The sequence below is a fragment of the Amblyraja radiata genome, chromosome 18 (genome assembly GCF_010909765.2).
Source record: "Amblyraja radiata isolate CabotCenter1 chromosome 18, sAmbRad1.1.pri, whole genome shotgun sequence".
In the NCBI taxonomy this organism is placed as follows: domain Eukaryota; kingdom Metazoa; phylum Chordata; class Chondrichthyes; order Rajiformes; family Rajidae; genus Amblyraja; species Amblyraja radiata.
In genome coordinates this window covers 22,840,837-22,867,666 of record NC_045973.1, presented here as the reverse complement: position 1 = coordinate 22,867,666, position 26,830 = coordinate 22,840,837, and the positions used below count along the sequence as shown (strand labels likewise).

Genomic DNA, 26,830 nt, shown 5'->3' with positions numbered 1-26,830 from the left:
CTCAGCGGGACAGGCGACATCTCTGGAGAGCAGGAATGGGTCACGTTTGGGTTGAGAAGAAGGGTCTCGACCCGAAACGTCACGCATTCCTTCTCTCCAGAGATGCTGAGACTCCAGCTTTTTGTTTCACATAGAGTCATTTATAGATACAAGTGTTTGACAAGTTGATTAAAAACATAAAGAAATTTGCTTCCAGCATCTGATTTGCTCTCCAGGCCAGAGTTTCCCCACATATTGTGGGGGCCATCAAATCACATGTACACATGGATCCCGCCCCTTGGACGACGCCGTCGCCACCCGGAGCACTGCCCCCCTAGTTACAGGCGCTCACAAACATGGCGCGCACCTACGGCCTTGGCTGTCCTGAAGGCGGTGGCTCAAATATCATACTCACTCGTCCCCGGCCTACTGACAACCCCGATCCCGACAGTGAAGCCCAGACACAGAAGGTGCGCGGCCGTGCTGGCGGCTTTGCGCAGGATGCGGTACAGCCAGAACTCGGCGCTCGGCTCCGCCATTGCGGCCAAAGATCATAGAATGTTGATTGCGGCCGCCAGCGCGGGCCTCCTTGCGTCCTTGCGTCACCGCGCATGGACGTCGCTCTGCTCTAAGATCTTTGGACGTCGCGGCCTCGGGCCCGGGAGGAGGAGCCCGGCCTCACGCAGGGCGATGGGTAGCAGGATTGAATGCGTCTTTTTCAGCGAGTTTCACCCGACCCTCGGTCCGAAAATCACCTTCCAGGTACCGGAGAGCACGGATCGCGAGAACCAGCCCGTCCCATCCAGCGAGGCACATGTGGCTTCCTTGGCTAAGGGGCTGCGGTGGCATCTGCATCAACACGTAGGCCGGTTGAGCTGCCATTCAGCCACTTTTCCAGTTGCATTGCCTGCCGTGCTGAAGGCTCCTGGAGTGAGGCTGCGCCCACCTGTTTAATAGTTGCACTTGCATGTGAACAGTGGGGGTGTTAGTTTAGTTTGGCTGAAGAAGGGTCCCGATCCAAAGTGTCGTCTATCCACTCCTTCCACAGATGCTTCCTGACCGCTGAGCTCCACCAGTGCTTTGTTTTGTTCAATATTCCAGTGTCTGCAGTTTAGTTTATTGCCACGTGTAATGAGAGACGGTGAAAAGCTTTATTTTGCGCGTTATCCTGTCACATCGTATCATGACTATAATAGTACACAAGGCAAATAGTGGAATGATTCCAATGAGTAGTGGTAGATTCTCTTGTAGGACAACACGCAAATATTTGCCACGCCCAGTGGTGCCTTGACCTCCATTGCCCGAATGAGGCCACACACAAACTGGGGGGGGGGACGGCATCTCATATTCCGCCTGGATAGCTTACCCAATGTTATGACATGAGACCCAAGGAACTCAGCAGATGTTGGTTGACCTGTTGAGTCCCTCAACACTTTGTGTTTTTGGTATGAACATTGAAATCTTCAATTTCAAATAGTATCCCCCTACCCCTCTCTTTTCTGTACGCAAGCTGTGTACCCTTTTCTCCCACTATTTCCCACGCAACCAATCACCCTATTCCTTTCCCCCTCCTTCATACACTCATCCCTGACTCCTTCATTTCCCTTTTACCCCACCTCTTCCACAATCTTCCACATATATCCCTACCCATGGCTTTACATTTCACTCCACTCCTTGTTTAACACCCCTTTGTCTCCTTATAACCTCAACCTTTCTTCACTTACACCACCCATCTGACAGTCAACATCTCACCTACATCCTCACCTGTCACTTGCCAGATTATGGCCTACACCCATCTCTCTTCCAGCTTTCTACCTGAAACGCCGCCTGTCCATTCCCGCTTGATCTACTAAGTTCCTCTAGCCCTTTGTGTTTTACTCAAGATTCTAGCATCAGCAGTTCTTTGTGCCATCGTGCAACTTTTGTATCAAATCTCTGAAATCATGTCTGATCTTAGCTTCAGGAGATTGCATTTCTTTATTTTCTATGTTTAATAATTGGTGCCCTGGCAGCTATCGAAGAAGATGTTTTAAATGGTGTTTATTTTAAAGTGTTAGCTTTATTTCCCACTTTTGCAGAGATGTGGGGGAGAGGTTCCAATGGGAAGCAAAACAGTTTGAGTAAGAGCAGGAGCAGTCCAGTTGGCGTCAACTCTGCTGGTCAACAAGCTCATGACTGATTTATTTCAGAAATAATTTTCCTGCCTTTATGCCATGGTTCTTTTTACATCCAGAACCCATCAAGAAAACTTCTACAGTATAGGGAGGTTGCACGTAAGGTCACTATGTCATAGGGCTTGACGCACGGAGCCGCTAAATCCATCTGGAGGACATCCGTCACTTCCGGTATATGTTATTAATGCTAAAAACACGTACTTTCCTACCTGTTAAAAACCGCCAAAATGTTGAATTTTTGCGCTGAAAAACATTGTGGGAGTCGGGGTAAGTGTGAGAGACATGTACCCAACTTTAGAATTCCAAATGTGAAGCGGAATGAAGGTAAAGAGAAGCGAGAACTGAAGGGACTACAGCAGCTAAAGTGCTTGGTAAACATTGGCCGTGTAGATATCGGAATTGAAAATATTGGGAATTATCGCGTTTGCTCACTGCATTTCATTAAGTAAGGCATTATTTGTGTTTTTTCTTGATTCCTTTGGTATCTAAAAATTCTTAGAAGTGATAAATCTGGCTAAATTTTTCTTCAAATGCGTTTTCATTTTGTATGTAAAAACCCACTTGGGAACCATGGGCGATTAAAAAAAATTACAGCCAGATTTATCACTTCTGAAACTTTTTAGATGCCAAAGGAATCAAGAAAAAACACCTTAGTTGATGCAAACGGCCAATGTTCGCTAAGCACTCTGTCTGTTGTTGTCCCTTCAGCTCTCGCTTCTATCTACCGTCATTTCTCCTCACTTTTGGAATTCTGAAGTAAGCTAAATGTCTCACACGCTTATCCCGATTTCCATAATTATTTACAGCGCAAAAATTGACAATTTCAGCGGGTTTTAACGGGCCCGCTACGCTGGAAACATTGGTAAGTGCCTACCTGCAGTTCATCGCGTGTAATCCATTTGGAGTAGTGTAGCAACAGTACGGGTCATGGGTCATGACCCGACTGCCATGAAACCTCCCTATACTGGGGTCAGAGAAAGCCAAAAATACACCCCTCTGACTTTCTCAAATGGTCCACTCCTCATTTTGGGACCATCTTACTCAAGGAAAACATCTGCTCTGCACCTATGCCATTAAAATCCTTAAGAATTGTGTATGCTTTAATGAGGTCACCTCATTCTCTAAAGCAAGTGCATAATTGTTTTGGTAAAGGAGACCATGATTATACAATGTACATCAACTGTGCTCTCACCAAGGCCCTATGTAATTATAGTGAGATAATCTTGCTTGTGTACTTGTATTTTCAAGCAATAAAGGGCAACTTAACCATATGCTTTTCTAACTGCTAACACATGTTAGCTTTCAGTAATGTGTGCAAGGGTACCCGGGTCCATTTGAATAACATTTCCCAATTTCTTTACATTTCAAATGATTTTCTACTAAAGTGCTATCCTTCCCCTTGTGGTCCATTTGTTATGACCCCCACTAGCGTAGCTTGTACAAATTTGCTTAAAGTCTCTTTACATCCTTATCCCCATTGCCACTGGGTTTCATGTCATCAGCACATTTGAATGCAAGATATTTGATGCCTTCAGACAAATTGTCCATCTAGATTGTGAATACTTGAGCCCCAACGTTAATCTCTGTAGTACACTGTTAATCGTAGTCTGCCAATTTGAGGCTTTATTTATTCCTATTTTCTTGTTTTATGTGTTAATTGCCTTTCAATCCATGTTTTTACAGTTTAGCTGAGATTCTTGAAATTCCACATTTACTCTAGTTGATACATTTACTCTAGTTGCTACATCCTTGGAAAATCCAATAGATTAGTCAAATGTAATTTCAAACATCCATTTTGGCTTTACTCATTGATATTTTTAATATTATAGATTCCACCATTTTCTCTAGTACTGATATTAGACTAACAAGTCAATGTTTTTTTCTCTTACTCCTTTCATAAATGGTGCGAGTCACATTTGCTACTCTACAATCTGTAGGAATCCACAATTTTAGAAGATGTCACCCTACAGCCAAATGTTTTCAATGCAAATTATTTATTTGCTATTTGACGATTAATATTGTTAACTCATTGACTTGGTTACTCATGCTAGAGCTGTAGCCATATTTAGTTGAATTCTGTCAATCCTATTTGGTCAAAAAAAGAATCTTCCACAACATTGTTTCCCTTACAACAAAATAAATTATACAGTTAATGCTGCGTAAGAAATACAGCCTGTCTGTAGTGTCATGAAAGTCTAGATAAACTGTTTATACAAATTGACAGTTATTTGTCAGGATATTAGTGAGAGCTATCTTTCCAACTTGTAAATAGTGGAGATAAGACTCAAAATACTGGGAACAGCGGGTCATGCAACATCTCTGGTAAAAAGAATAGGTGACGTTTCGGGACAAATAATTTGTAAATAGTGGCATTGAATGTCAGCAGATGGACCTTTTTAACAGATGTCAATAGTTTATCACTCCCTTGTGAAGCTGTATGTGTGCAGTTACATGTAGGGACTGAACTAATGACCATCGATTTTGAGATGAAAATAGAGAGTCAAGTTATTGGATGTATAAGGTTGAATTTTCAAACAAAGCCAGTGCTAATGACAGTTGAATGGGTCTCCGCTACTGGCAGCAGTGTTTAGTTTTGATGATTCCATTATCTGACCTATGCTGCATGGCAAGGAAAATTCCTCCTTTGCCAGCAACTGTCTTAGATCAGAGCTACAAGAAAGTATAAATGCTGGAATCGTGAGCAAAACATAGTGCTTGATGAACTCAATGAGTAAGGCAGCATCTGTGGAGGAAATAGAAAGTAACCTTTCAGGTCGGGACCCTTCTGAGATCTGAGCACTGTTGTCTGGGAACACAATCTAATATTGGGACAGTGGAACGAAGAAGGCCTGTCATGTAATCATCTCTTTATCTGTCTTCCAAAATACATACTTCATTGCCTCAATGCACAAAGATGTTCCTAACCCCCCCCCCCCCCCCCACACACACACACACACACACACACACACACAAACACACACATATTTGGTATATGCTAAAGTTCTTAGTAATGCATTGTCTTGTGACCCACAACAGCCCCAGGTGCCCCACTTATTCTCCTGCAGATTTTCAATCGCAGGCAGCCTCACTAGAAAGTAATTTTGTTAGTCTCCTTGTTCACTAACTCACTGTTCATTGTGCTATAGCCTTTCAATGAATGAACTGCTATAAATGTCCTCTCCCTAAACAAGAGGCTTGGAATCCATGTTGTGGATGACAGGCATATGCAGTGACATCATGACATCCTCCTCCAAACAAAACATCACTGCCTAGTTATACCTTCCATTCACCTTAGTGGCTTTTAACACCAAATTGACCGATCAGACCCCCTAATGTCCTGGCATCCACTTTGAGCACTTACTTATGCAACCTAATGCCATTCATTTAAAATTCTCATTCTCTGCTGCCAATCAAGTGCCATAACAAATTTCTGATATATCTTCACAGCTTTCTTCCCTCAATTCAGAGTGACATCATCCTTGGTGATTTTAACTGCTATTTTCATTTTGCATGCTTTCTTCCATCTCAGTTTATTTTTCATAATCTTTGCAATCATATTTGTTCCCTAACCTATGTTTATAACTATCTCTGAAACTGTGCTACTGTAGGTGGCCTAGCTTATTCTATTGTCTCAGTGACAGAAGGCTATCTCTGAGTCAAATATGGTCTTGTCACTCCTTACCACCGAAACCTCTTTCAACCCAACAACTGCATTCCAATTCATTCCTCTGAGGAATTCTCAAATTTAATATTTGACAGTCCCTCATCTTGATTCCACGCTGGTATTGTGGGTTCTGAGGTGACTAATGAGGATATGAGAGTAGATGGATGGGGAGTTTGTGAGGAAATGTGTTCCTTCTGCAGTTTATGCAGGGCTACTTTGTGCTCCAGAAATATGAGATCACTCGAAGATTATTCGAAGGTCATGCATTCAACCGCAAGGCCCTTAACTCTGGATTCTCCTCCAATTCTCAGCTTCTATTTCCTCATTTCAAAATGTTGCTTAAAACTTGTGTCATGTCTGAACCTTCAATCATCTGCTCTAATATCTCTAATGTCAAGTTTTCTTAATGTTCCTATGACGATGTTAAACGATTTAAGTAATTTGCAGGTTTGGTAGTTGTAGTTTAATATAAAGCAACAAGGTGATGAATTGAGAGCACCAGATTGAAATTCAACCATGCAGTATTAAAGGTTTTTCCCCCTGTACTACAATCGCGGCACCAATATAATCAGTGAAGGTACTGGCTTTTTCTACTTTATACAGTGTTTTGGCACAGAATCACTGTTCTATTTAAGACGTGTCTTTCAGCATAAAGGATGCCAACTCGTTCACTGTAGTTTATTTATTAGTTAACCTGTTACTTGGTGACTTTTTAATAATTTATTAATCAGCAAAATGTTGCAACACTCAGCTGTTCAGTTTTTCTTTGAATCAAATGTCAATATCTATTGCAGGTGCCTGAAGAGTATATCTCAAGAGAATTGTTTGATACAGTCCAAGTGTACATCATTACAAAGCCAGAGTTACAGAACAAACTTATTACTGTGTAAGTGATATATATATATTTTTTAATTAATTTTTTATTTTTTGCTTTGTTTCCTCATGGGAACTGTGTGATGAGCTGGAACCTGTGCCATGTAAAGTCTAGTATGATGGTGGAGACACTGTTGCAACAAAGAAACATCATGTGCAGTTAGGATCATACATGGTACAAAGAGAATATTCTATACTTTGAAAAAGCAAACCAATTAATCCACTTTTTGGCTTTGCCATTATTTTGAAAATCAGACTTAATTTTTTAATGTGCATTATAAATTAAGGTAATCAGGGAGAAGGTAGGCCCACTCCCGGGTCCAGGTGGGAATTAGTGCCTCAAGTTAAGGATGGTATGAAATTACTACTTCACATTTGTATTCCCCAAGTAGTGGACAAGGAGAACAGTGAGATCAGTGTGTGGAACACTAATATGCACGAGCAGTTTGAGATTAAGTAGGAGATGGTTTTGTGGCTCTTAGAGCATTAAGGTAGATAACTCCCCAGGGTCTAGTGTGAGGTTTTGCACTTTGGGAGGTAGAATGTAAGGGGATTGTAGAGAGTTAATGGAAAGACCCTGAACTGCATTGGTCTACAGAGGGATCTTGGAGTCTAATTCCATACCTTCTTAAAAAGCAACAACAATAATGATAAAGAAAACGTATGGAATGCTTGCTTCATGGATCGGTGTATTTAGTATACGAGTCAGGAAGTCATGTTGCTGTTCTATAAGACTTTGATTAGGTTGCATCTGGAGTATGTGCACAGTTCTCGCCCACCCATTGCAGGAAGGATGAGGAGACTATGGAGAGCGTGCAAAAGAGGTTTACCAGAATGCTGTCTGGATGAGAGGGTATTACCTGTAAGAAGTTGGACAAAAGAGGGGTGGTGATGGAGGTTGGATTGTTTTCTCGTTTGAGATCTGATAGAAGTATGTAGAATTATGAGAGGCATAGATAGGATGCACAGTCAGGACGTTTTCCCAGGATGGGAAATGTCAGGGACGAGAGGGCATGTGGGACAAAATCTTTACACACAGTGATGGGTGCCTGGAACGCTCTGCCAGGGGTGATTGTGGAGGCAGACACGATAGAGGCATTTAAGAGGCTCTTTTCTAGGCACATGAATATATAATGAAAGGAGGAATATGGATTATGTACAAGCAGCAAATATTAGTATAACTTGGTATCATGTTCAGCAAGGATATTGTGGGCCAAAGTGCCTGTTCCTGTGATGCATTGTTCTATGTTCACAATAGTCCAAATGATGACTTCTCACTCATGATTTATATTTGCGATGCTAAACAACACTGCTAGCTAGATATGTCTATGATGGAACTCGGAACTTAATAAATACACATTTGTTCTAAGACATGAGCACTGAACTGCACGGGGAGGAAATATACTTGTACCGTGCATCCCTTGCTCCTTTCACTTTAAAGCCAAACCCTGGGGATAAAGATTCTGACTGTACCCTACCCTATGTCTCTCATAGTTTTATAAACAATCAGATCTCTCCTCATCCTCCGACATTCCAGAGAAAACAACCAAGTTTGTCCATCCTCGCCTTATAGCTAATATTGAATCCAGGAGGCATATTAGTAAATGTCTTCTGCACCCTCCCTAAAACCTCCACATTCTTCCTATAAAGGGAGCGACCAGAACAGCGCACAGTACTCCAAATGCTGCCTGGCATTTGTTCTGTGAATGTTACTTTAATTCTCTATTTCTTTGTGTTTTTTTTTATATGCTAAGTACTGCTATGGACAAGAAGCTGATTGGCTGCCCCGTATGCATTGAACATAAGAAATATGTGAGGAATGCACTGCTTTTCAATTTGGGCTTTGTTTGTGATGCAAAAGCTAAGACCTGCTCCTTGGAGCCAATCGTTAAAAAGTTGGCAGGTTATCTCACTACACTGGAGGTAAGAACAGGGTAAGACAAAAACATTCAACTTTCTAGAATCTTCTATTTAATCTCCACATCTCAATTCCAGAAAACTGATCAAAGAAGCAAACCTTGATACCTTTGGAACATTCAAGTGCATAAAATATTCGCACATATTTATTTGGAATTGCATCTATTGCTGTTTAAAATGACCTTAACTGTTTCCTGCCATGTTTTGTCATCTGAATTTAGTACTTTAGCAAAGGACAGAAGTTTCTAAGCGTGTTGTGCAGATGTCCAATTCTCCTGGGACCCTTTTACCAAAGACATTGGGCCCAACTTAATGAGGACCGATAAACTTTGTGTGGATAGGAGTACATGTCAAAATCCTTCCAAACATCTGAAAGCTAATGGCATACAAGGTTGCACATGGATGTTTGAGCCAGAAGGCTTGGTAATTCAAGCCCCGAATCCAAACCAATATGGCGAAAATCTCAATGCCACCAGTGACAAATCAGGTGTAAAAGGAGGGTGGAGGGGGAGTCGTAAATCATTGGCATTTTTAAATGGATTCTGTAAGGTGTTGCTGTAGGTGAAATGAAATTGCACGACATGATCTATAATAGCTTTCTGTTTTTAGCTTGAAAGTGGTTTCATCTCCAATGATGACAGCAAGCAGAAACTGATCCCACTGATGACTATTATTCTGGAGGATTTGAATGCTCGTGGAAAGTGTTCTCTGCCAATAGGTATGTCTGTCAGTACATGGGCTCATCATCTGGTATCAAGATTGAAAATATTGGGAATTATGGCGTTTGCTCACTGCATTTCATCAATAGTAAGGCATTATTTGAGCTTTTTCTTGATTCCTTTGGAATCTAAAAAGTTTCAGAAGTGATAAATCTGGCTTTAAAATTCTCCACAGCCAACAATGGGCTATTGTGGGCTCCACCTTTCCTTGATTATCTTTGCTGGCTTTGATTTGTCCTTTTGCATACCTTTCATTCATTTGCTTTTTGTACCTTTGTGCAATAAACGTGAAGATTACACATCAATAAAGACCAAGTAGATTAGAAAACCAAATTCCTTGAGAGCAATTCTTGAAAACGGAATTGCCTTTTTCTAATGATTTTCAATCGTGCTAAGTAAAATGGCAGACCATACAATGTTCTAAGTAGTTTATGTTTTGTTCTATTTGTAGATGAATCAAATACCATTCACCTAAAAGTGATTGCTCAGCGGAGGGACCAGCCTATAGTACAGGAGTATGATGTGCCAGTATTCACTGAGTGTAAGGAAGATTTTATCAAAATCCACTGGGACCTCACTACTCAGCAGGTGAGTGAGAAGGGATGAAAAAATGAAGGCATAGCTATCATGCATCTTCTCCTTCAGGAACCTTTGCTTCCAGGTGAATTTTTAGATAATGGAAGGATATCTGGCAGAGCAACCACTCCCTTTCCTGGAGGTTGCAATAATTGATGCACTGTATTGATTTACAGAGAAGTATAGTGGGATCTTGGGTTCCAAATCCATAGCCACCTGAAAGTGGCAACACGTAAATAATGGTAAAGGAGGCACTTGGTAAATTTTCCTTCATTGCTCGGGACATTGAATATACGAGTCAGGAAGTCATGGTGCATTAAGCTTGGGTTAGGCTACATTTGAAGTACCATGTACATGATTGCCCCAATACAGGAAATATACAGGAAGCTTTGGAGAAGATGCGAAGTGATTGACCACAACGCTGTTTAGATTGGAGGGTAATAGCTATAAGGAAAGGCTGGATAAACAAGGTCCTGTTCCCTTGCTGTACGGTTCTAAATATCAGTGGGAGAGTCAGTCAGTTGTAATATGTACTGTTCAGCTCCCCACTTGAATGACTAACTCTGAAACATTGGAATTATTTGATCGTTGGAGGCAGCAAGAGACTTACACACTGAACCCTAATATATCTAAATTAGGGAGAAGACAAGGGAAGATTGTGCTTTAGATTGGTGGCATAGAGGTGACCGATTAAAGGCAAATTCTCTTGAATATATTCATTGCAGAAGCATTCCATTTGGTCCAATTTCTCCATTACTCCAATCAAACCTTCTATTTTATCTCAGCTGACTTTGCTGTAATGACTTTCTATTCCCTTTACCCTCCTAGATTTGCATGTTTTTCTTATATTTTTCCATCCGTGGTGATCTCCAGATTCTCTCTCTTTCTGGATATAGAAATTCCCAACTTTATTTCATGTGACTATCAGGATGTAAGGCTGAATGGGCAGTGATTGTCATTGAACAGTTGTGCCTTTAGCTTTGCATTCAGTTTTGGCTCATACTGTCTCTTTCAGATTCTGCCATACATCGATGGATTCCGTCACATCCAGAAAATCTCTGCAGAAGCTGATGTAGAATTGAACCTGGTGCGGATCGCAGTACAGAATTTATTGTGAGTTGGAAAGTGACAATCAATTTCCGGCAAATTATTTCATTCCCTTTCATTATTTTTTGATTCGCTGACTAGTTAGGCAAACACAGCTTTACAGATCAAGGTGAGCCATCAAGGATGGGAACAGTGTTTATTTTAAGTGTTGAGTATCAGGCTTAATAAAATAATCAATTTGATAGTATGTGCTCTGCTATTCACATTCTCTGGACATCTATTACCTGTGTTAGGTACAGAGTAAATATTCCTCTATTGGTATAGGCTTGTTATTGGCATGCAGTGAAAACATTTGTTTGGATGCAATCCAGGCAGATCTTACCATATCATTTCATATATTAGTATATATATCATATATGCTGCAATCATTCCATATATTAGTACAGCATGTTAAAAGAGAGAATTGAGTGCAAAATATAGTGTTACAGGTGCAGTGAAAGCACAGTTTTAAAAAAGTGCAAGTTCTATACACATAGGCATATACGTGACAGGTTAGTTAAAAACTAAAAATCATTCACAGGAATATGGCTGTTCACTGATCATTCAAGAATGATTAGCTCAAATCATGGATTATCTGAAATGGTCAGATAATCTGAATTATCTGAGGTGGTCAGCATACTGCATCAGCCTTGGGCTGATAAGTACCAGTGAATGCCTTGTACTGTGGGTCCTAGGTGGAGAAAAGCCCACTCAACCATTTTGATTACAGAGCGGCACAGAGGCACTGCTTTTTGTGCTGCTGCCTCAGCTCCAGCAACCTGAGTTCGATCTGCGTTGAGTTTGCATATGTTCCCTGCTTCCTTACATGCAAGGTAATATACTGTAGCCAATTCCCATCTGGCCTGGCTTTCCTCCAGAGCACCAAGGGGAGAGCTCACATGATCATAGGGAGCACCAGCAAACATCATACAGACAGCCCCAGAGGCACGATTCAGTCAGTGCAACGCACTCTCGCCCTCATCCACAACCTTTACCAGGGAAATTGTCTGAATAGTCCATTCCAAAACACACACCAGCCTGACTTGTAATTCTTTGTTGTCATCAAAATAATTAAATTCCCCTATAAACAGATGTGCAATCAGCAGTAAAGTGCAGTGTTATAAAGGCATGAAGCACCACCATCTTGGTGGGGGCAACACCCCAATTATTGACGCAAAAACGAGGACTGGTAAAGTCATAGAACAACTTGTCAATGAAGGACAAGCAGGAAAATTGCCTCAAGGGTGCTCTCAAGGTCTCGTTAGGTGAAGTCGCATTCATGCCAGTGCATAGAAATCCCTGACTTTCGATTGTTCAATATAGTGGAGCTACATCCAAGCAGGCACTAAGTACCATGACTCTGTCTGGAAGCACAAGGAGGCCTTGCATTACTAAAAGAATGCATAATATCTCAAACTACACTCCTGCCGCATCAAGAGCTACCTGTTCCGCGTGTAGCACAGTCTGCAGGCCTAAATAGAATCTTATCAGCCATGTCAAAGGCCACAGAACTGAACTAGAAGCAACTAGCCTCAACTCCACCAGATTGTTGAAAGAGATGTGCATTTTTTTATAACAAAATTATATGTATTTTTTTCCTCCGATACCTGACAAAGTTTCTCCTTACCATTGCGATTCAGAAACTGGAAATATAATTCTGCGACTCATATGTAGCAGAGCTAAATGTTTTATAATGATTTGGATTAAGGGAACGTTACTTTATTCCATTTTCTGTTTCTTAATTTGGACTAGGCATAACCTGTTGTTTAATCTCAGCATGAGACTGTAGTTTACCCAGGCCATATTTTGCATTACTTGTTCTCTTAAAATATGTGAGAATTTATTTAATGTGAATTATACTCTGAATGTAATATATGTTGTTTCACAGGTACTATGGAGTTGTGACTTTAGTACCAATATTCCAGGTGAGTGTATGGAGAATTTTGGTATTATGTATATTTCTATCACTGTAGCTTGAAATAGCATCTTTGTCTGCTGCCCCATTCTCCCTTTAATGCAAATAAAAAGCCTTATTTTTTGCTGAACCTGCAGGAATTATGTTGCTACTGCTGCTACTGCTTAACTGTTTCCTGTACTTTTGCCCCTGCAGTATTCTAATGTGTACTGCCCTACTCCTGGAGTGCAAGATCTGGTGGACGACAAGTCTTTGCAGGAGGAATGCCTGGCATATGTCACCAAGCCAGGTATGGTGAATGATTCAAATAAAGCATTGGAAACCAAATAGCATTGTGTCATTTGCACCCATCCGTGTTCAATTTTGATGTCCAATTAATAAAACTAGATTTGGATACAAGCAACTGCGGATGCTGATTTGCCATAAAAGATAAAGTGTTGGAGTAACTTAGCGGGTTAGGTCGCATCTCTGGAGAACGTGGATAGGTGACATTTCGGGTCTGGATTCTAAAACTAGACTTTTGTTTCAAAATTCAGACAGTGAAAAGATCCATTCTGCTCACCCAAAATCATTGTATCTATCCTGCTGATAGTGATACTGGCCATGGGGCAGCCAAAAAATCAATTTTAGAAAGAAATTTCCTCCTAACCTATATCTGCCATTTGAGCACATCACACGAGAATAATTGTGACTCCATAAACATCTCAAAATAATACCAGCTCCACATCACCTTAGCATTTCAGACGGTCCTCAAATCCAAGCCATGCCAGAATTATACTGTCTGAAATAAAGAGAAAGTGTTGGAGTAACTCATCGGGTCAGGCAGCATCTGTAGAGAATTTGGATAGGTGATGCTTCAGGTTGGGATCTTCAAAAATATTGAAGAGTTGCAAATTGTGAAGCTAGAAAAAGGAATGTAGGTGGTCTCCATGTTGAGCTAGATCAACCCTCCCTCGGCATTGTGCCGGAGTTATCCAGTTTATAATATTTTGGTCCATCAAACTGTTACAAGTACAAACTATGGTAGACACAAAATGCTGGAGTAACACAGCGGGACGGGCAGCATCTCTGGAGAGAAGGAATGGTTGACGTTTCAGGTAGAGACCCTTCTTCAGACTGATCCGAGAGAGGATGTTGCTCAACTCTCGTCGGAGAGAGGAGAACTTCTTGTTTAGGGTCGAGACCTCCATCTGCGGCTGGATATTTGACTTCCTGACGGCCTGGCCCCAGGTGGTGAGAATTGGCAGCCACACCTCTTCCTCACTGATCCTCAACACAGGCACACCACAGGGCTGTGTGCTCAGTCTTCTCCTGTACTCCCTGTTCACGCACGACTGTACTGCTAAGCACAGCTCCAACATCATCTTAAAGTTTGCTGACGACACGACCATCCTGGGCCTCATCACAGACAATAATGAGACGGCCTATAGAGAGGAGGTAAAGGCACTAAACAGCTGGTGCCAGGAAAATAACCTCTCTCTCAATGTCAGCAAAATTAAAGAGATGATCGTGGACTACAGGAGACAGTAGGGGAGTGGTCACCTCCCCATCCACATCGGTGATGCTGAGGTTGAAAGAGTCAGCAGCTTCAAGTTCCTCGGTGTGCACATCACTGAGGACCTCTCATGGACACTGCTCACGGGCACAATAGCTAAGAAAGCCCACCAGCGGCTTTTTCCTGAGAAGACTGAGGAAGACTGAATGCCAGCATCCTGACAAACTTCTACAGTTGCACCATCGAGAGTCTGCTGACGGGCTGCATCACAGTCTGGTACAGGAACTGTTCTGCCCACAGCCGCAAAACACTACAGAGAGTGGTGAAGGCGGCACAGCACATCACTGGCAACTGTCTCCCGGCCATTCAGGACAGTTTCCACCTTATAACAAGAGGAATCGAATATAGGAGCAAAGAGGTCCTTCTGCAGTTGTACAGAGCCCTAGTGAGACCACACCTGGAGTATTGTGTGCAGTTTTGGTTCCCTAATTTGAGGAAGGACATTCTTGCTATTGAGGGATTGCAGCATAGGTTTACAAGGTTAATTCCCGGGATGGCGGGACTGTCTATGCTGAGAAATGGAGCGCCTGGTCATGTACACTATGGAGATTCTCTTTTCGTTTCTTATAATAAAATCATTCATTTTACTCCTTTTAAAACATTTTTCTTTGGGACATTCATATGGGTTTCCATTGGTCAAGATCATGAGTGCTCTATTATTATTTAACAGTGCAATTAAACCTACAATTAACTGAAAAAGTTTGTGTAATTGCGCATCAGCCTCAGTGCCTCCATTTCAAAAGTACTTCATTAGCTGTACGTATTTTGGGAACTCAAGGAGATATGGAAATAGCTGTATTATGTATACGTAACATCTTTGAGTTCTTGTGCAAAGGGTTAGATCCATCAGAAGCAAGAGGTGTTAATTGCTGCTGTCATCCACAGGACACAAGCGAGCCAATTTGCGAGATGTTTTCCAGTTATATTGTGGACTCAGCCCTGGCACCACAGCTCGAGATCTCTGCTCCCGCTATGCTCAGCAACTTCAACATGCGGATGAGAGGTGAGGTTGAAAACATAGGATCATGATTATCAGGCTATAGCTCAGAAACAATAAACAAAACTCGTTCATTGTGCTATTTCAGTTTAATTTAACATATCAAGAAAGTCAAATAAATGCTAATGGAGTTTCTCCCAGCAATGTGATCTTCCTGGCTTTATTTAAACGTTCTTCATTTATTCTTAAAACTATCTGTGAGGGTGCAATTTGCTCTTTGCAAGTTACCCTAGAGGTGGTGGTGACTGCAGCATCTAGAGCAGCGTTTCTCAACCGGGGTTCCCCGGAACACTAGGGTTCCACGAGAGGTCGCTAGGGGTTCCGAGAGAAATAGTGATAAACCAGACCAGGGGTGTCAAACTACCGGCCCGCGAAGGGGTCCAATTGGGCCTGCAGGATGATTTCCCCTATGCCAGAGCGGGCTGCAGCTGTCCCCGGTGCCAGATCGGGCTGCAGATGTCCCTGGTGCTGGGGCATCCGGGCTCACCTTAAGCTGCTGTTCGTGTGCATGACCTGCCTCCCTAGTCAGCCGCGCGCTCCTTATATGGTGTGAGAGTTTCGTCACCTCCAACGTGACCCCACCACTCGCCACATCTTCCCATCTCCCCCCATGTCGGCCTTCCGCAAAGACCGCTCCCTCCGTAACTCCCTTGTCAATTCTTCCCTTCCCTCCCGTACTACCCCCTCCCCGGGCACTTTCTCTTGCAACCGCAAGAGATGCTACACTTGTCGCTTTACCTCCCCCCTCGACTCCATTCAAGGACCCAAGCAGTCGTTCCAGGTGCAACAGGTTCACCTGCATCTCCTCCAACCTCATCTATTGCATCCGCTGCTCTAGATGTCAGCTGATCTTCATCGGTGAGACCAAGCGTAGGATTGGTGATCGTTTTGCCGAACACCTCCGCTCGGTCCGCATTAACCAACCTGACCTCCCGGTGGCTCAGCACTTCAACTCCCCCTCCCATTCCGTATCCGACCTCTCTGTCCTGGGTCTCCTCCATGGCCAGAGCGAGCAACACCGGAAATTGGAGGAACAGCACCTTGGGGAGTCTGCATCCTGGGGGCATGAACATTGAATTCTCCCAATTTTGTTAGCCCTTGCTGTCTCCTCCCCTTCCTATCTCTCCCTCAGCCCTCAGTCTGAAGGAGGGTTTCGGCCCGAAACGTTGCCTATTTCCTTCGCTCCATAGATGCTGCTGCACCTGCTGTTTCTCCAGCACTTTTGTCTACCTCCAATAGGAGAAGGGTCCGCCCTCTGGGCAGTCAGCTGTGGCCAATGAGGAGGGAGGGGGCGTGCGCTGAGCGGGGTTAGGTTGCGCAGTGCAGAGTGGCTGTGCTGGGTTTGAATGCTGTGAGGAAAAAAACCAACAGGATACTTTTCTCTTTACTCTGTGGAGCAGCATGGCGGAGGAGAAAGCTCAGCCGACCGCAAAGCGTCTCTGTTCTAGGCCCTTCCCAGTCTCTCGATCGTCCCAGAAACTCGCACTGAGGCCACAACCCGGAGTCTCTCTTGGATGCCAGCGCTAAGATGGTGGCGGAGAAGTAGATCTAATGAAACAACAATTTGTTTAGTTAGGTCTACATTTGTGTCTGCTAATGTTCGATTTCAAATGGTTTATTAAGTTCGTTTTCAAATGGTTTATTAATGGAAAGGATGTGGCTCCCAAAACAATCTGGCAAAATAGCATTGTTTTTTCTCTCTCTCGTCGATCTTCTTGTAGCCTACGACTGTAAGTTCATACCAATCATAAAAGTAATGCTTGCTAGGCAATCTTCTTCATAAAAAACAAAATTTGTAAAGTGAAACACTTTGTAGTTATAGCAAAGACTGAGACACATGAGAGCAGGTTGAGAAAACGAAGGTAACAGAAGCATGAAGTTGTATTTTGCCCAATCCGGTTCGTGACCTAAAATGAGTTTGACACCCCTGAACTAGACCAAGCGTGGACCTGTTGGGTCCCCCTCCCCCAACGCAATATTCCCCCAGTAGCACTCACCTATACACAATGCTGGATGTTAAAATGGCAATCCCGGCCTGGCAACCCTCCCCCAATTGTGCAAGCGCAGCTGACATGTCCCCGTTGTGATCCCAGAGATCACCGTTGTGACGCAAGTCAAAATGGCGATCTCAAAATGGCCTGGCAACCCCCAACTCGGGTTCCCTGAGACATGAAAATTATTTCAAGGGTTCCGCAAGGATAAAAAGGTTGAGAAACGCTGATCTAGAGGCACTGATGTCGGTGTAATGTGGATATTCTCAAGATGCAGCTCAAATAAAGTTCTAGGCTTTGCCTCAGTAACAGCAAAGAAGTGGTAATAGTTGTCCATGTCAGGATCCACTTGTAGGCACTTCCTGCCTTTGTCTTTTTAGATCCTAGAGATTATCAATTAAGTTGATTCTCTGGAAGAAGCCTCCATGTGTGTCTACATTTGCATCCTGTAAACATTGTTCCAATCAGCGATAATGAATGTAGAGTATAGGGTTGCAGGCAGCTGTAACGTGAATGGTATCAACTGTTTTGAATCTAGTTGGGCAACTATCGCTCATCTATCACAATAGAGAATCATTTTGTGTGGGGCTAAACGGCAGCAGAGAGGCTTTGGGGAGTTGGCGGAACATTTTGCAGCAGAATGCCTGATCTGCCTCTTCCATGTTTGCAGGAAACTGATTCAATTTGGACTGATGAAGGGCTTGATTCGTCGACTGCACAAGTACCCGGTAAAGGTCAACTGTGAAGAGAGGTACCAATCGCCACGTCTCTACACGGGCTCTCACAGCTATGATGAGATCTGCTGCAAAACAGGTAACAATCCTACAATGACCCACTCCATCATTGGAATCTAAATGCGTACTTTAAGAATGGAGATGCAGGTACATGGTCCAGCTTTAGATGGAAGATCAAAATATCTTTTGGATTCTGAGTGAGATTTTCTAACAGAAACTTTGAACAAATATTCTGTGTGCCTTCACGGCAGAAGACATTAAAAACATCCCACTAATAGTTACAATTGGGAACAAAAAGGAGGAACAATCATTCTTCCCAGAGAAAGGTCATTTGCCGTAAGGTCCATCCATGTCCCTTTACCTGAATGCATTCTAGGATCTTGAGAGATGTGACCCCAGTAATTGTGGATGCATTGGTTGTGATCTTGCAACATTCCCTAGATTTACGAAAGATCCCAGTAGAAAGGAAAACTGCAAATGTAATTCATTTCTTGTGACCAGCGGGAGAAAGAAAGCAGGGCATTATCGGCCAGGTAACCTGACACTGAAACAAAAACTGTAATCCATTACTAAGTAAGTTGTGAGACATATAGGAAATCATATAAAAACAAAGTGGAAACAATATGGCTTTTATGAAAGGAAAATCATGTTTGATAAATTTATTGGCATTCTTTAAGAAAGTTAAACTGTGGATTAAGGGAATACCGTCGATACATTTGGATTTCCAAGGCAGACAAAAATGCTGGAGAAACTCAGCGGGTGAGGCAGCATCAATGGAGCGAAGGAAATAGGCAACGCTTCGGGTCGAGCCCCTTCTTCAGACTAGGGGGGGGGGGGGGGGGGGGGGGGGGGAAGAAGAAAGGAAGAGGCGGAAACAGTGGGTTGTGGGAGAGCTGGGAAGGGGAGGTGAAAGCCGGGACTACCTGAAATTAGAGAAGTCAATGTTCATACTGGGGTGTAAACTGCCCAAGCAAAATATGAGGTGCTGCTCCTCCGATTTCCGGTGGTCCTCACCATGGAGGAGGCCCAGGACAGAAAGGTCGGATTCCGAATGGGATGGGGAGTTGAAGTGCTGAGCCACCGGGAGATCAGGTTGGTTATTGCAAACCGAGCGAAGGTGTTTGGCGAAACGATCGCCAAGCCTACGCTTGGTCTCACCGATGTAGAGCAGCTGACACCTAGAGCAACGGATGCAATAGATGAGGTTGCAGGAGGTGCAGGTGAACCTCTGCCGCACCTGTAAAGACTGCTTAGGTGCTTGAATGGAGTCAAGGGGGGAGGTAAAGCGACAAGTGTAGCATTTCCTGCGGTTGCAAGGGAAAGTGGCAGGAGAGGCGGTGGTTTGGGTGGGAAGGTATGAATTGATCAGGGTGTTACGGAAGGAGCGGTCTCTGCGGAAAGCAGACAGGGGAAGAGATGGGAAGATGTGGCCAGTGGTGGGATCCCGTTGGAGGTGGTGAAAATGTCGGAGGATTATTTTTTGTATGTGACGGCTGGTAGGGTGGAAGATGAGGACAAGGGGGACTCTGCCCTTGTTACGAGTGGGGGGATGGGGAGTGAGAGCAGAGTTTCACCCACCCTGCTTCCTGTAAGGACTCCATCCCCTACTCCCAATTCCTCCGTCTACGCCGCTTCTGCACCCAGGATGAGGTGTTCCATACCAGGGCATCGAAGATGTCCTCATTCTTCAGGGAACGGGGGTTTCCCTCTTCTACTATAGATGAGGCTCTCACCAGGGTCTCTTCTATGCCCCGTAACTCTGGTCTCACTCCCCATCCCCCCCACTCGTAACTCGCTTTCTCCTCCCCTTCCCAGCTCTCCCTCAACCTAGTGTCTCTGCCTCTTCCTTTCTTCTTCCCATGCCCCCCACCCTCACATCAGTCTGAAGAAGGGTCTCGACCCGAAACGTTGCCTATTTATTTCGCTCCATAGATGCTGCCTCACACGCTGGGTTTCTCCAGCATTTATGTCTACCTTTGGATTTCCAAGAGTCATTTAAGAAGATGGCATTTAAAAGATAACTGCAGAAGAGCTCATGGCTTTGGGGGCTTATTGTGTTAGCAAGGCTGGAAGGAGGGCTCCCAAATGGAAAGAGAGGTGAGAGAAAAGGATCATCTTAAAATATTGCTTATGGATGCCGGAGGGATCAGAGCTAGAACTGCATTTACAATCTAAATTAATAATCTAGATGAAGGGAACAAGTGTAGTGTTGCCAGTTTTCTGACAATACAAAGATAGGTGGGGGTACAAATTATGAGACGGATACAGAGTCAAGGATAGGTCAACATTTGCCTAATAGACTATAACGGAGCTTTAGATGGGAAAATGTGACATCATCCACTTCGATAGGCAGAATGGGAAAGTAGAATATTGATTAAAAAGACCGGCAAAAATGCTTCTACACAGAGATAATGTGAATATCCTTATGAATAAAGCAATGTTAGTAAACATTAGCAGCGGGGAATCAAGAACCAGATATAGGTTAAAGGTGAAGGGGTGAAGATTTAATAGGAACTTGAGGGGTAACTTTTTTACATAAAAGGTGGTAGGTATTTGGAATGAGCTGCCGGAGAAGGTAGTTGAGGCACGTACTGTTGCAATGTTTAAGAAACATTTAACAGGTATGTGGATATGAGAGGTTTAGAGGGATATTGGGTAAACACAGGCAGGTGGGATCAATGGGACGTGTTGGGCGATGTGCTCAAGTTGGGCCACAGAAATTGTATCCATGCTGTATAATAATAATAATAATACATTTTATTTATTGGCGCCTTTCAAGAGTCTCAAGGACAAAAATTTAGCAGGTAGAGGAAAAACATGTAAGGGGAATGAAATAAATAGTAGAGACATGACTAGTACACAAAGTAAAGACAGAATACAATTCAAAACACAATATGAGGCAATTAGTGCACAGATGAAAAGGGAGGGGGACGTGGGGCTAAGGATAGGCAGAGGTGAAGAGATGGGTCTTGAGGCAGGACTGGAAGATGGTGAGGGACACGGAATTGTGGATCAGTTGGGGGAGGGAGTTCCAGAGCCTGGGAGCTGCCCTGGAGAAGGCTCTGTCCCCAAAACTGCGGAGGTTGGACTTGTGGATGGAGAGGAGACCGGCTGATGTGGATCTGAGGGACCGTGAGGGTTGGTAGGGGGAGAGGAGGTCAGTGAGATATGGGGGGGCCAGATAGTGGAGGACTTTGTAGGTGAGGATCAGGATTTTGTAGGTGATCCGGTGGGAGATGGGAAGCCAGTGAAGTTGTTTGAGGACTGGAGTGATGTGATGCCAGGATTTGGTGTGGGTGATGAGTTGGGCGGCTGCGTTCTGGACCAATTGGAGTCGGTTGATGTAGGTGGAGCTGATGCCAAGGAGAAGTGAGTTGCAATAGTCTAGTCGGGAGGAGATGAAGGCATGGATGAGTCTTTCAGCAGCGGGAGGTGTGAGAGAGGGTCTGAGTTTGGCGATGATGCGGACATGAAAGAAGGAGGTTTTAATGACATGGCGGATGTGAGACTCCAGGGAGAGGGTGGAATCAAAGATCACGCCAAGGTTGCGGACCTTGGGAGATGGGGAGACAGTGGTGCCGTCGATGGTGAGAGTGGGGTTATTGATTTTGCTGAGTGTGGCTTTGGAGCCTATGAGGAGGAATTCTGTCTTATCGCTGTTGAGTTTGAGGAAGTTATAGAAACATAGACATAGAAATTAGGTGCAGGAGTAGGCCATTCGGCCCTTCGAGCCTGCACCGCCATTCAATATGATCATGGCTGATCATCCAACTCAGTATCCCGTACCTGCCTTCTCTCCATACCCTATGATCCCCTTAGCCACAAGGGCCACATCTAACTCCCTCTTAAATATAGCCAATGAACTGGCCTCGACTACCCTCTGTGGCAGAGAGTTCCAGAGATTCACCACTCTCTGTGTGAAAAAAGTTATTCTCATCTCGGTTTTAAAGGATTACCCCCTCATCCTTAAGCTGTGACCCCTTGTCCTGGACTTCCCCAACATCGGGAGCAATCTTCCTGCATCTAGCCTGTCCAACCCCTTAAGAATTTTATAAGTTTCTATAAGATCCCCTCTCAATCTCCTAAATTCTAGAGAGTATAAACCAAGTCTATCCAGTCTTTCTTCATAAGACAGTCCTGACATCCCAGGAATCAGTCTGGTGAACCTTCTCTGCACTCCCTCTAGGGCAATAATGTCCTTCCTCAGATTTGGAGACCAAAACTGTACGCAATACTCCAGGTGTGGTCTCACCAAGACCCTGTACAACTGCAGTAGAACCTCCCTGCTCCTATACTCAAATCCTTTTGCTATGAAAGCTAACATACCATTCGCTTTCTTCATTGCCTGCTGCACCTGCATGCCTACTTTCAATGACTGGTGTACCATGACACCCAAGGCTCGCTGCATCTCCCCTTTTCCTAGTCGGCCACCATTTAGATAATAGTCTGCTTTCCTGTTTTTGCCACCAAAATGGATAACCTCACATTTATCCACATTATACTGCATCTGCCAAACATTTGCCCACTCACTCAACCTATCCAAGTCACCTTGCAGTCTCCTAGCATCCTCCTCACAGCTAACACTACCCCCCAGCTTAGTGTAATCCGCAAACTTGGAGATATTGCCTTCAATTCCCTCATCCAGATCATTAATATATATTGTAAATAGCTGGGGTCCCAGCACTGAGCCTTGCGGTACCCCACTAGTCACTGCCTGCCATTGTGAAAAGGACCCGTTTACTCCTACTCTTTGCTTCCTGTTTGCCAGCCAGTTCTCTATCCACATCAATACTGAACCCCCAATGCCGTGTGCTTTTAAGTTTGTATACTAATCTCTTATGTGGAACCTTGTCGAAAGCCTTCTGGAAGTCCAGATACACCACATCCACTGGTTCTCCCCTATCAGTGTCAGTAGAGGTGAGGAGGTCGTTGAGGACTTTGAGGAGAGCAGTTTCTGTGCTATGGAGGGGGCGAAAGCCAGATTGGAGGGGTTCAAGTAGGTTATACGCAAGGAGGTGGGAATGAAGTTGCGACACAACGATACGCTCCAGGGTTTTTGAAAGAAAGGGGAGGTTTGAGATTGGGCGGTAGTTAATGAGAGAGGAGGGATCAAGACCATGTTTCTTTAAGATTGGTGTGACAGCAGCAGTTTTGAAAGCGGAGAGGACAATTCCTTGGGACAATGAGGAGTTGAAGAGATTAGTGAGGTAGGGGCAGAGAACGGGGAGGCAGGACTTCAGCAGGGGAGTGGGGAGAGGGTCGAGGGAGCAGGTAGTGGGTTTTGGAAGAGCTGATGAGTTTGGAGATTTCAATAGGGGTGACCAGGTCAAACTGGGAGAGGAAGCAGTGTGGAGGAGGGGTAAGGAGGTCAGTGGAGATGTTGAAAGGAGGGGCCTTGGTAGGTGGTGGAGTAGATGCTGGGGAGTCGGGTACAGGGGATAAAGATTGATAGATGGTGCTGATTTTATCAGCGAAAAAGTGGAGGAATGAGTTGCAGAGATCCGGAGTAGAGGTAGGGAGAGTGTTGGCTCAAGGCTTGAGGAGGTTGCCCACTGTGGAGAAGAGGGTTCTGTCGTTTAGGCAGGGATCAGTGAATATGGAGGAGAGGTAGGCAGATTTTGCAGCAATGAGGGCATCTTTGTAGTCAGTGAGGTGGAATTTGTAAGCTTCAAGGTGGACTGTGAGAGATGATTTCTTTGTGAGTCGTTCAAGTCGGCGACCAGTCTGTTTCAGTTTACGAAGTGCAGGTATGACTCTGGCTCTGTCATTTTTGGAAGGGGAATAGAGTACAGAAGTAAGCAAGTGTTACTACAGCCGTACAGGTTGTTGATTAGTCCACAGGTACTGTTTTAGTCATTTATTTAAGGACAATTATTCATATATTGGAAGCAATTCAGAGAATGTACAGCAGATTAATCCTTGATGAAGAGTTGGTTGAGAAAAGACTGATTAGATTGTGCCTATGAAGTTTTGAAGAATGAAGAACGTGAAGAAGCCTTATTGAAATATAGATACGGAAGAAACTTGATAAGGTAGATTAGGAGGGGATGGAGGGCTATACTCAAAGTGGAATCTAGAGCCTAGAGGGCAGATTAAAATGTTCCTAACTAAGACAGTAGAAGAGGATTTTTAGTTTAAAGTGCAGTCAACATTTATGGTGAACAGCAAGGAAAGTGGAACTGGCCTAAGTTCACATCACAGTCACGATTTTTTTGAATGGAGTAACTGAGGGGGCTGTGTAGCCTACCTTTCTTCCGTTTCTCATGTGAAGGGCATCATCTGTGTTGGCTGTGAGGTTCATAGATGAAACCCCTGAGTAGCAGCATTAAAACATTTCTATTAGCACCATTTTAAGGATGATTGGGTTTGAGAAAAGAAAAATATCACATTATATCTCTGAGATATATGCTACTAGGGAAAGTTGGAGGATGATTTGCTCTGAGTCTGGCCTGTTCTTTTCCACATGTCCTCACTCTTCTGTGAACTGGGGATATTTTAGAGATCAAATGGGATATTAAACGAGTATTGCATTGGAAATACAGTGCCCTCCATAATGTTTGGGACAAAGACCCATCATTTATTTATTTGCCTCTGTACTCCACAATTTGAGATTTGTAATAGAAAAAATCACATGTGGTTAAAGTGCACATTGTCAGATTTTATTAAAGGCCATTTTTATACATTTTGATTTCACCATGTAGAAATTACAGCAGTGTTTATACATTGTCCCAAATATTATGGAGGGCACTGTACAGCAGACTGATGTACCCGAGTGGGTCTTGACCTCTGACTTTATCTGACTCCTAGGCTGCAAAGCTAGCAACTGCCACAACCCTTCTCTCTGCACCTAACCTATATCATACTCAAGAACATCTGTTGGAAGGGTTTGTTATTTCTTTGAAGGAATTGTACCTAATTGAGTTTTATTCTGTTTCCCTCAGGAATTAGTTACAAGGAATTGGACGAGAGATTGGAGAATGATTCAAATATCATTGTGTGCTGGAAGTGAGAGTGCACCAGTCACTTGGTGTTGTACTCTGAAATCATATAAAGATGATCAGGAGAGACTAAACCGAAGGAACACTGTAAAGTAACTGATGATGCTGAGCTGGTAAAGGTCAGCTTTGCTGGCCTGCAGAATCAGTAAAATCGACTGACCTCCCCGTGAACTTATTAATAGGTGAAGTGAGCATTATAATATTCCCTTGAATAGTTTCTGGGTCAGAGATGACTGGAGGGATAAAGCCACGTTAAATTGCATAGATATAATTGATGCATTGAACTATTAAGTGCTGCATGTGTGCATCTTATTCATGAAGATCAAGGAGTTACTCTGTTCTATTTGGTCCATATCATTCTCCAATTATTTACAATTCATTTTGTGGTAAATATGCATCAACTGTTATTCTAGCTCCGCTGGGACACTGGTGAGGGCAATGCCTATGAGTTTGGTAGAACATCCATTTATAGAAGGTCTGGACCATCCATGGATCCTTGCTGGTTAGGAGCAAATCACTGGTGATGACCCCAATGTTAAATTTTAAATGTCTTGCCATCACTGAAGAAGGACCACTTGAATGTTTACTGCAGATCTCCGGTCTATATTGAACCAGGCAAGTCAGTGCCTTTAGGAGAATGTAAATGTACAAACCTGTACTCATTTTTCTTGTAATTATGTCAAATAAATGGAATTATATACTGACGACACTTGTGGAATTCTAATAATGCTTGTGACTGCAGAGAAATTATGTCCATAATCATTAGTAATGGTTGAATCTCTGCAGTTAGCTCGGCTCACTTGCACCTCCAAGGTAGAATGTCATCGATTTAAATTCCACTCTCGTGTTTTGATCACATAATCTAAGATAACACATCAGAGCAGTACAGGAGTGCTGTGTCATTAATGTCTGCAGTTTTTGCAATGTCAATTTAGGCCCAGTATGCTGCTTCGAGTAAATGTGAAAATATTCTGAGAATGGGAATTTATTTCATGAAAACACAAACATAACTGCAGATAACTGACAAACCTTAGTTTGAGAATCTCTCAGAAGAGGAAATGTCCTACATACATTCGTCCTGACAGGTCCTCTCAGGATCTTGTTAATGCTGCTCTGATTAATTTGTTTAAAAAAAAGTGATTACTGATTAATTGATTAAAGTTATTAGATTTCTAATCTCTCTTTACAGCTAGTACTAGAATAGGATGGTACAAGGATGCCTGAGCCGCTGAATTACTTCAGCACTCTGGCTGAGGCCAGGGGCCACGTTTCAGACATCTCCTCCTAATTACCACTGGATCATGACTTCACAGATGAGCACCAGGCCATTATCTCAGATCATCTCGGGTTTTATCATTTCCGGCTATCTGCCCTCCACAGCCTCCAGATTTATCGTTCCACAGTCCCGCAAGGCCCGGTTTTACCTTCTCCCCAAACTCCATAAGCAGAATTGAAACGTCACCCACCCTTTTTCCCCCGAGATGCTGCAAGACCCGCTGAGTTACTACAGCACTTTCTATCTATCTTTGGTAGACACATAACTGGATTGACTTTCAAAGTCAGATGTTTGGTACTCGCAATACATAGCACGAGAAACTAAGGCGACAGTGGCGCAGCAGTAGAGTTGCTGCCTCACAGCGCCAGAGACCGAG

At 43.5% G+C, this 26,830-nt stretch overlaps 1 protein-coding gene across 1 annotated transcript; it reads left to right on the top strand.

Moving 5' to 3' along the window:
* The first annotated feature begins 240 nt into the window (after window positions 1–240).
* Window positions 241–25,883, top strand: nprl2 (NPR2 like, GATOR1 complex subunit). The gene is made up of 11 exons (XM_033036839.1): window positions 241–741; window positions 6,612–6,703; window positions 8,445–8,613; window positions 9,217–9,325; window positions 9,778–9,914; window positions 10,918–11,015; window positions 12,877–12,913; window positions 13,099–13,192; window positions 15,344–15,461; window positions 18,117–18,259; window positions 25,122–25,883. The coding sequence occupies exons 1-11, from the start codon at window positions 256–258 to the stop codon at window positions 25,187–25,189; spliced, it is 1,551 nt and encodes a 516-aa protein (XP_032892730.1). The 5' UTR covers window positions 241–255; the 3' UTR covers window positions 25,190–25,883.
* Window positions 25,884–26,830: the final 947 nt, after the last annotated feature.

Excerpts from the sequence above, each read along its gene's own strand:
- nprl2 (XM_033036839.1), top strand. The coding sequence starts at position 256 with ATGTACACATGGATCCCGCCCCTTGGACGACGCCGTCGCCACCCGGAG. Across the intron at positions 6,704-8,444 it reads CAGAACAAACTTATTACTGT|TACTGCTATGGACAAGAAGC; the intron begins GTAAGTGATATA and ends TTATATGCTAAG. Across the intron at positions 13,193-15,343 it reads GGCATATGTCACCAAGCCAG|GACACAAGCGAGCCAATTTG; the intron begins GTATGGTGAATG and ends TGTCATCCACAG.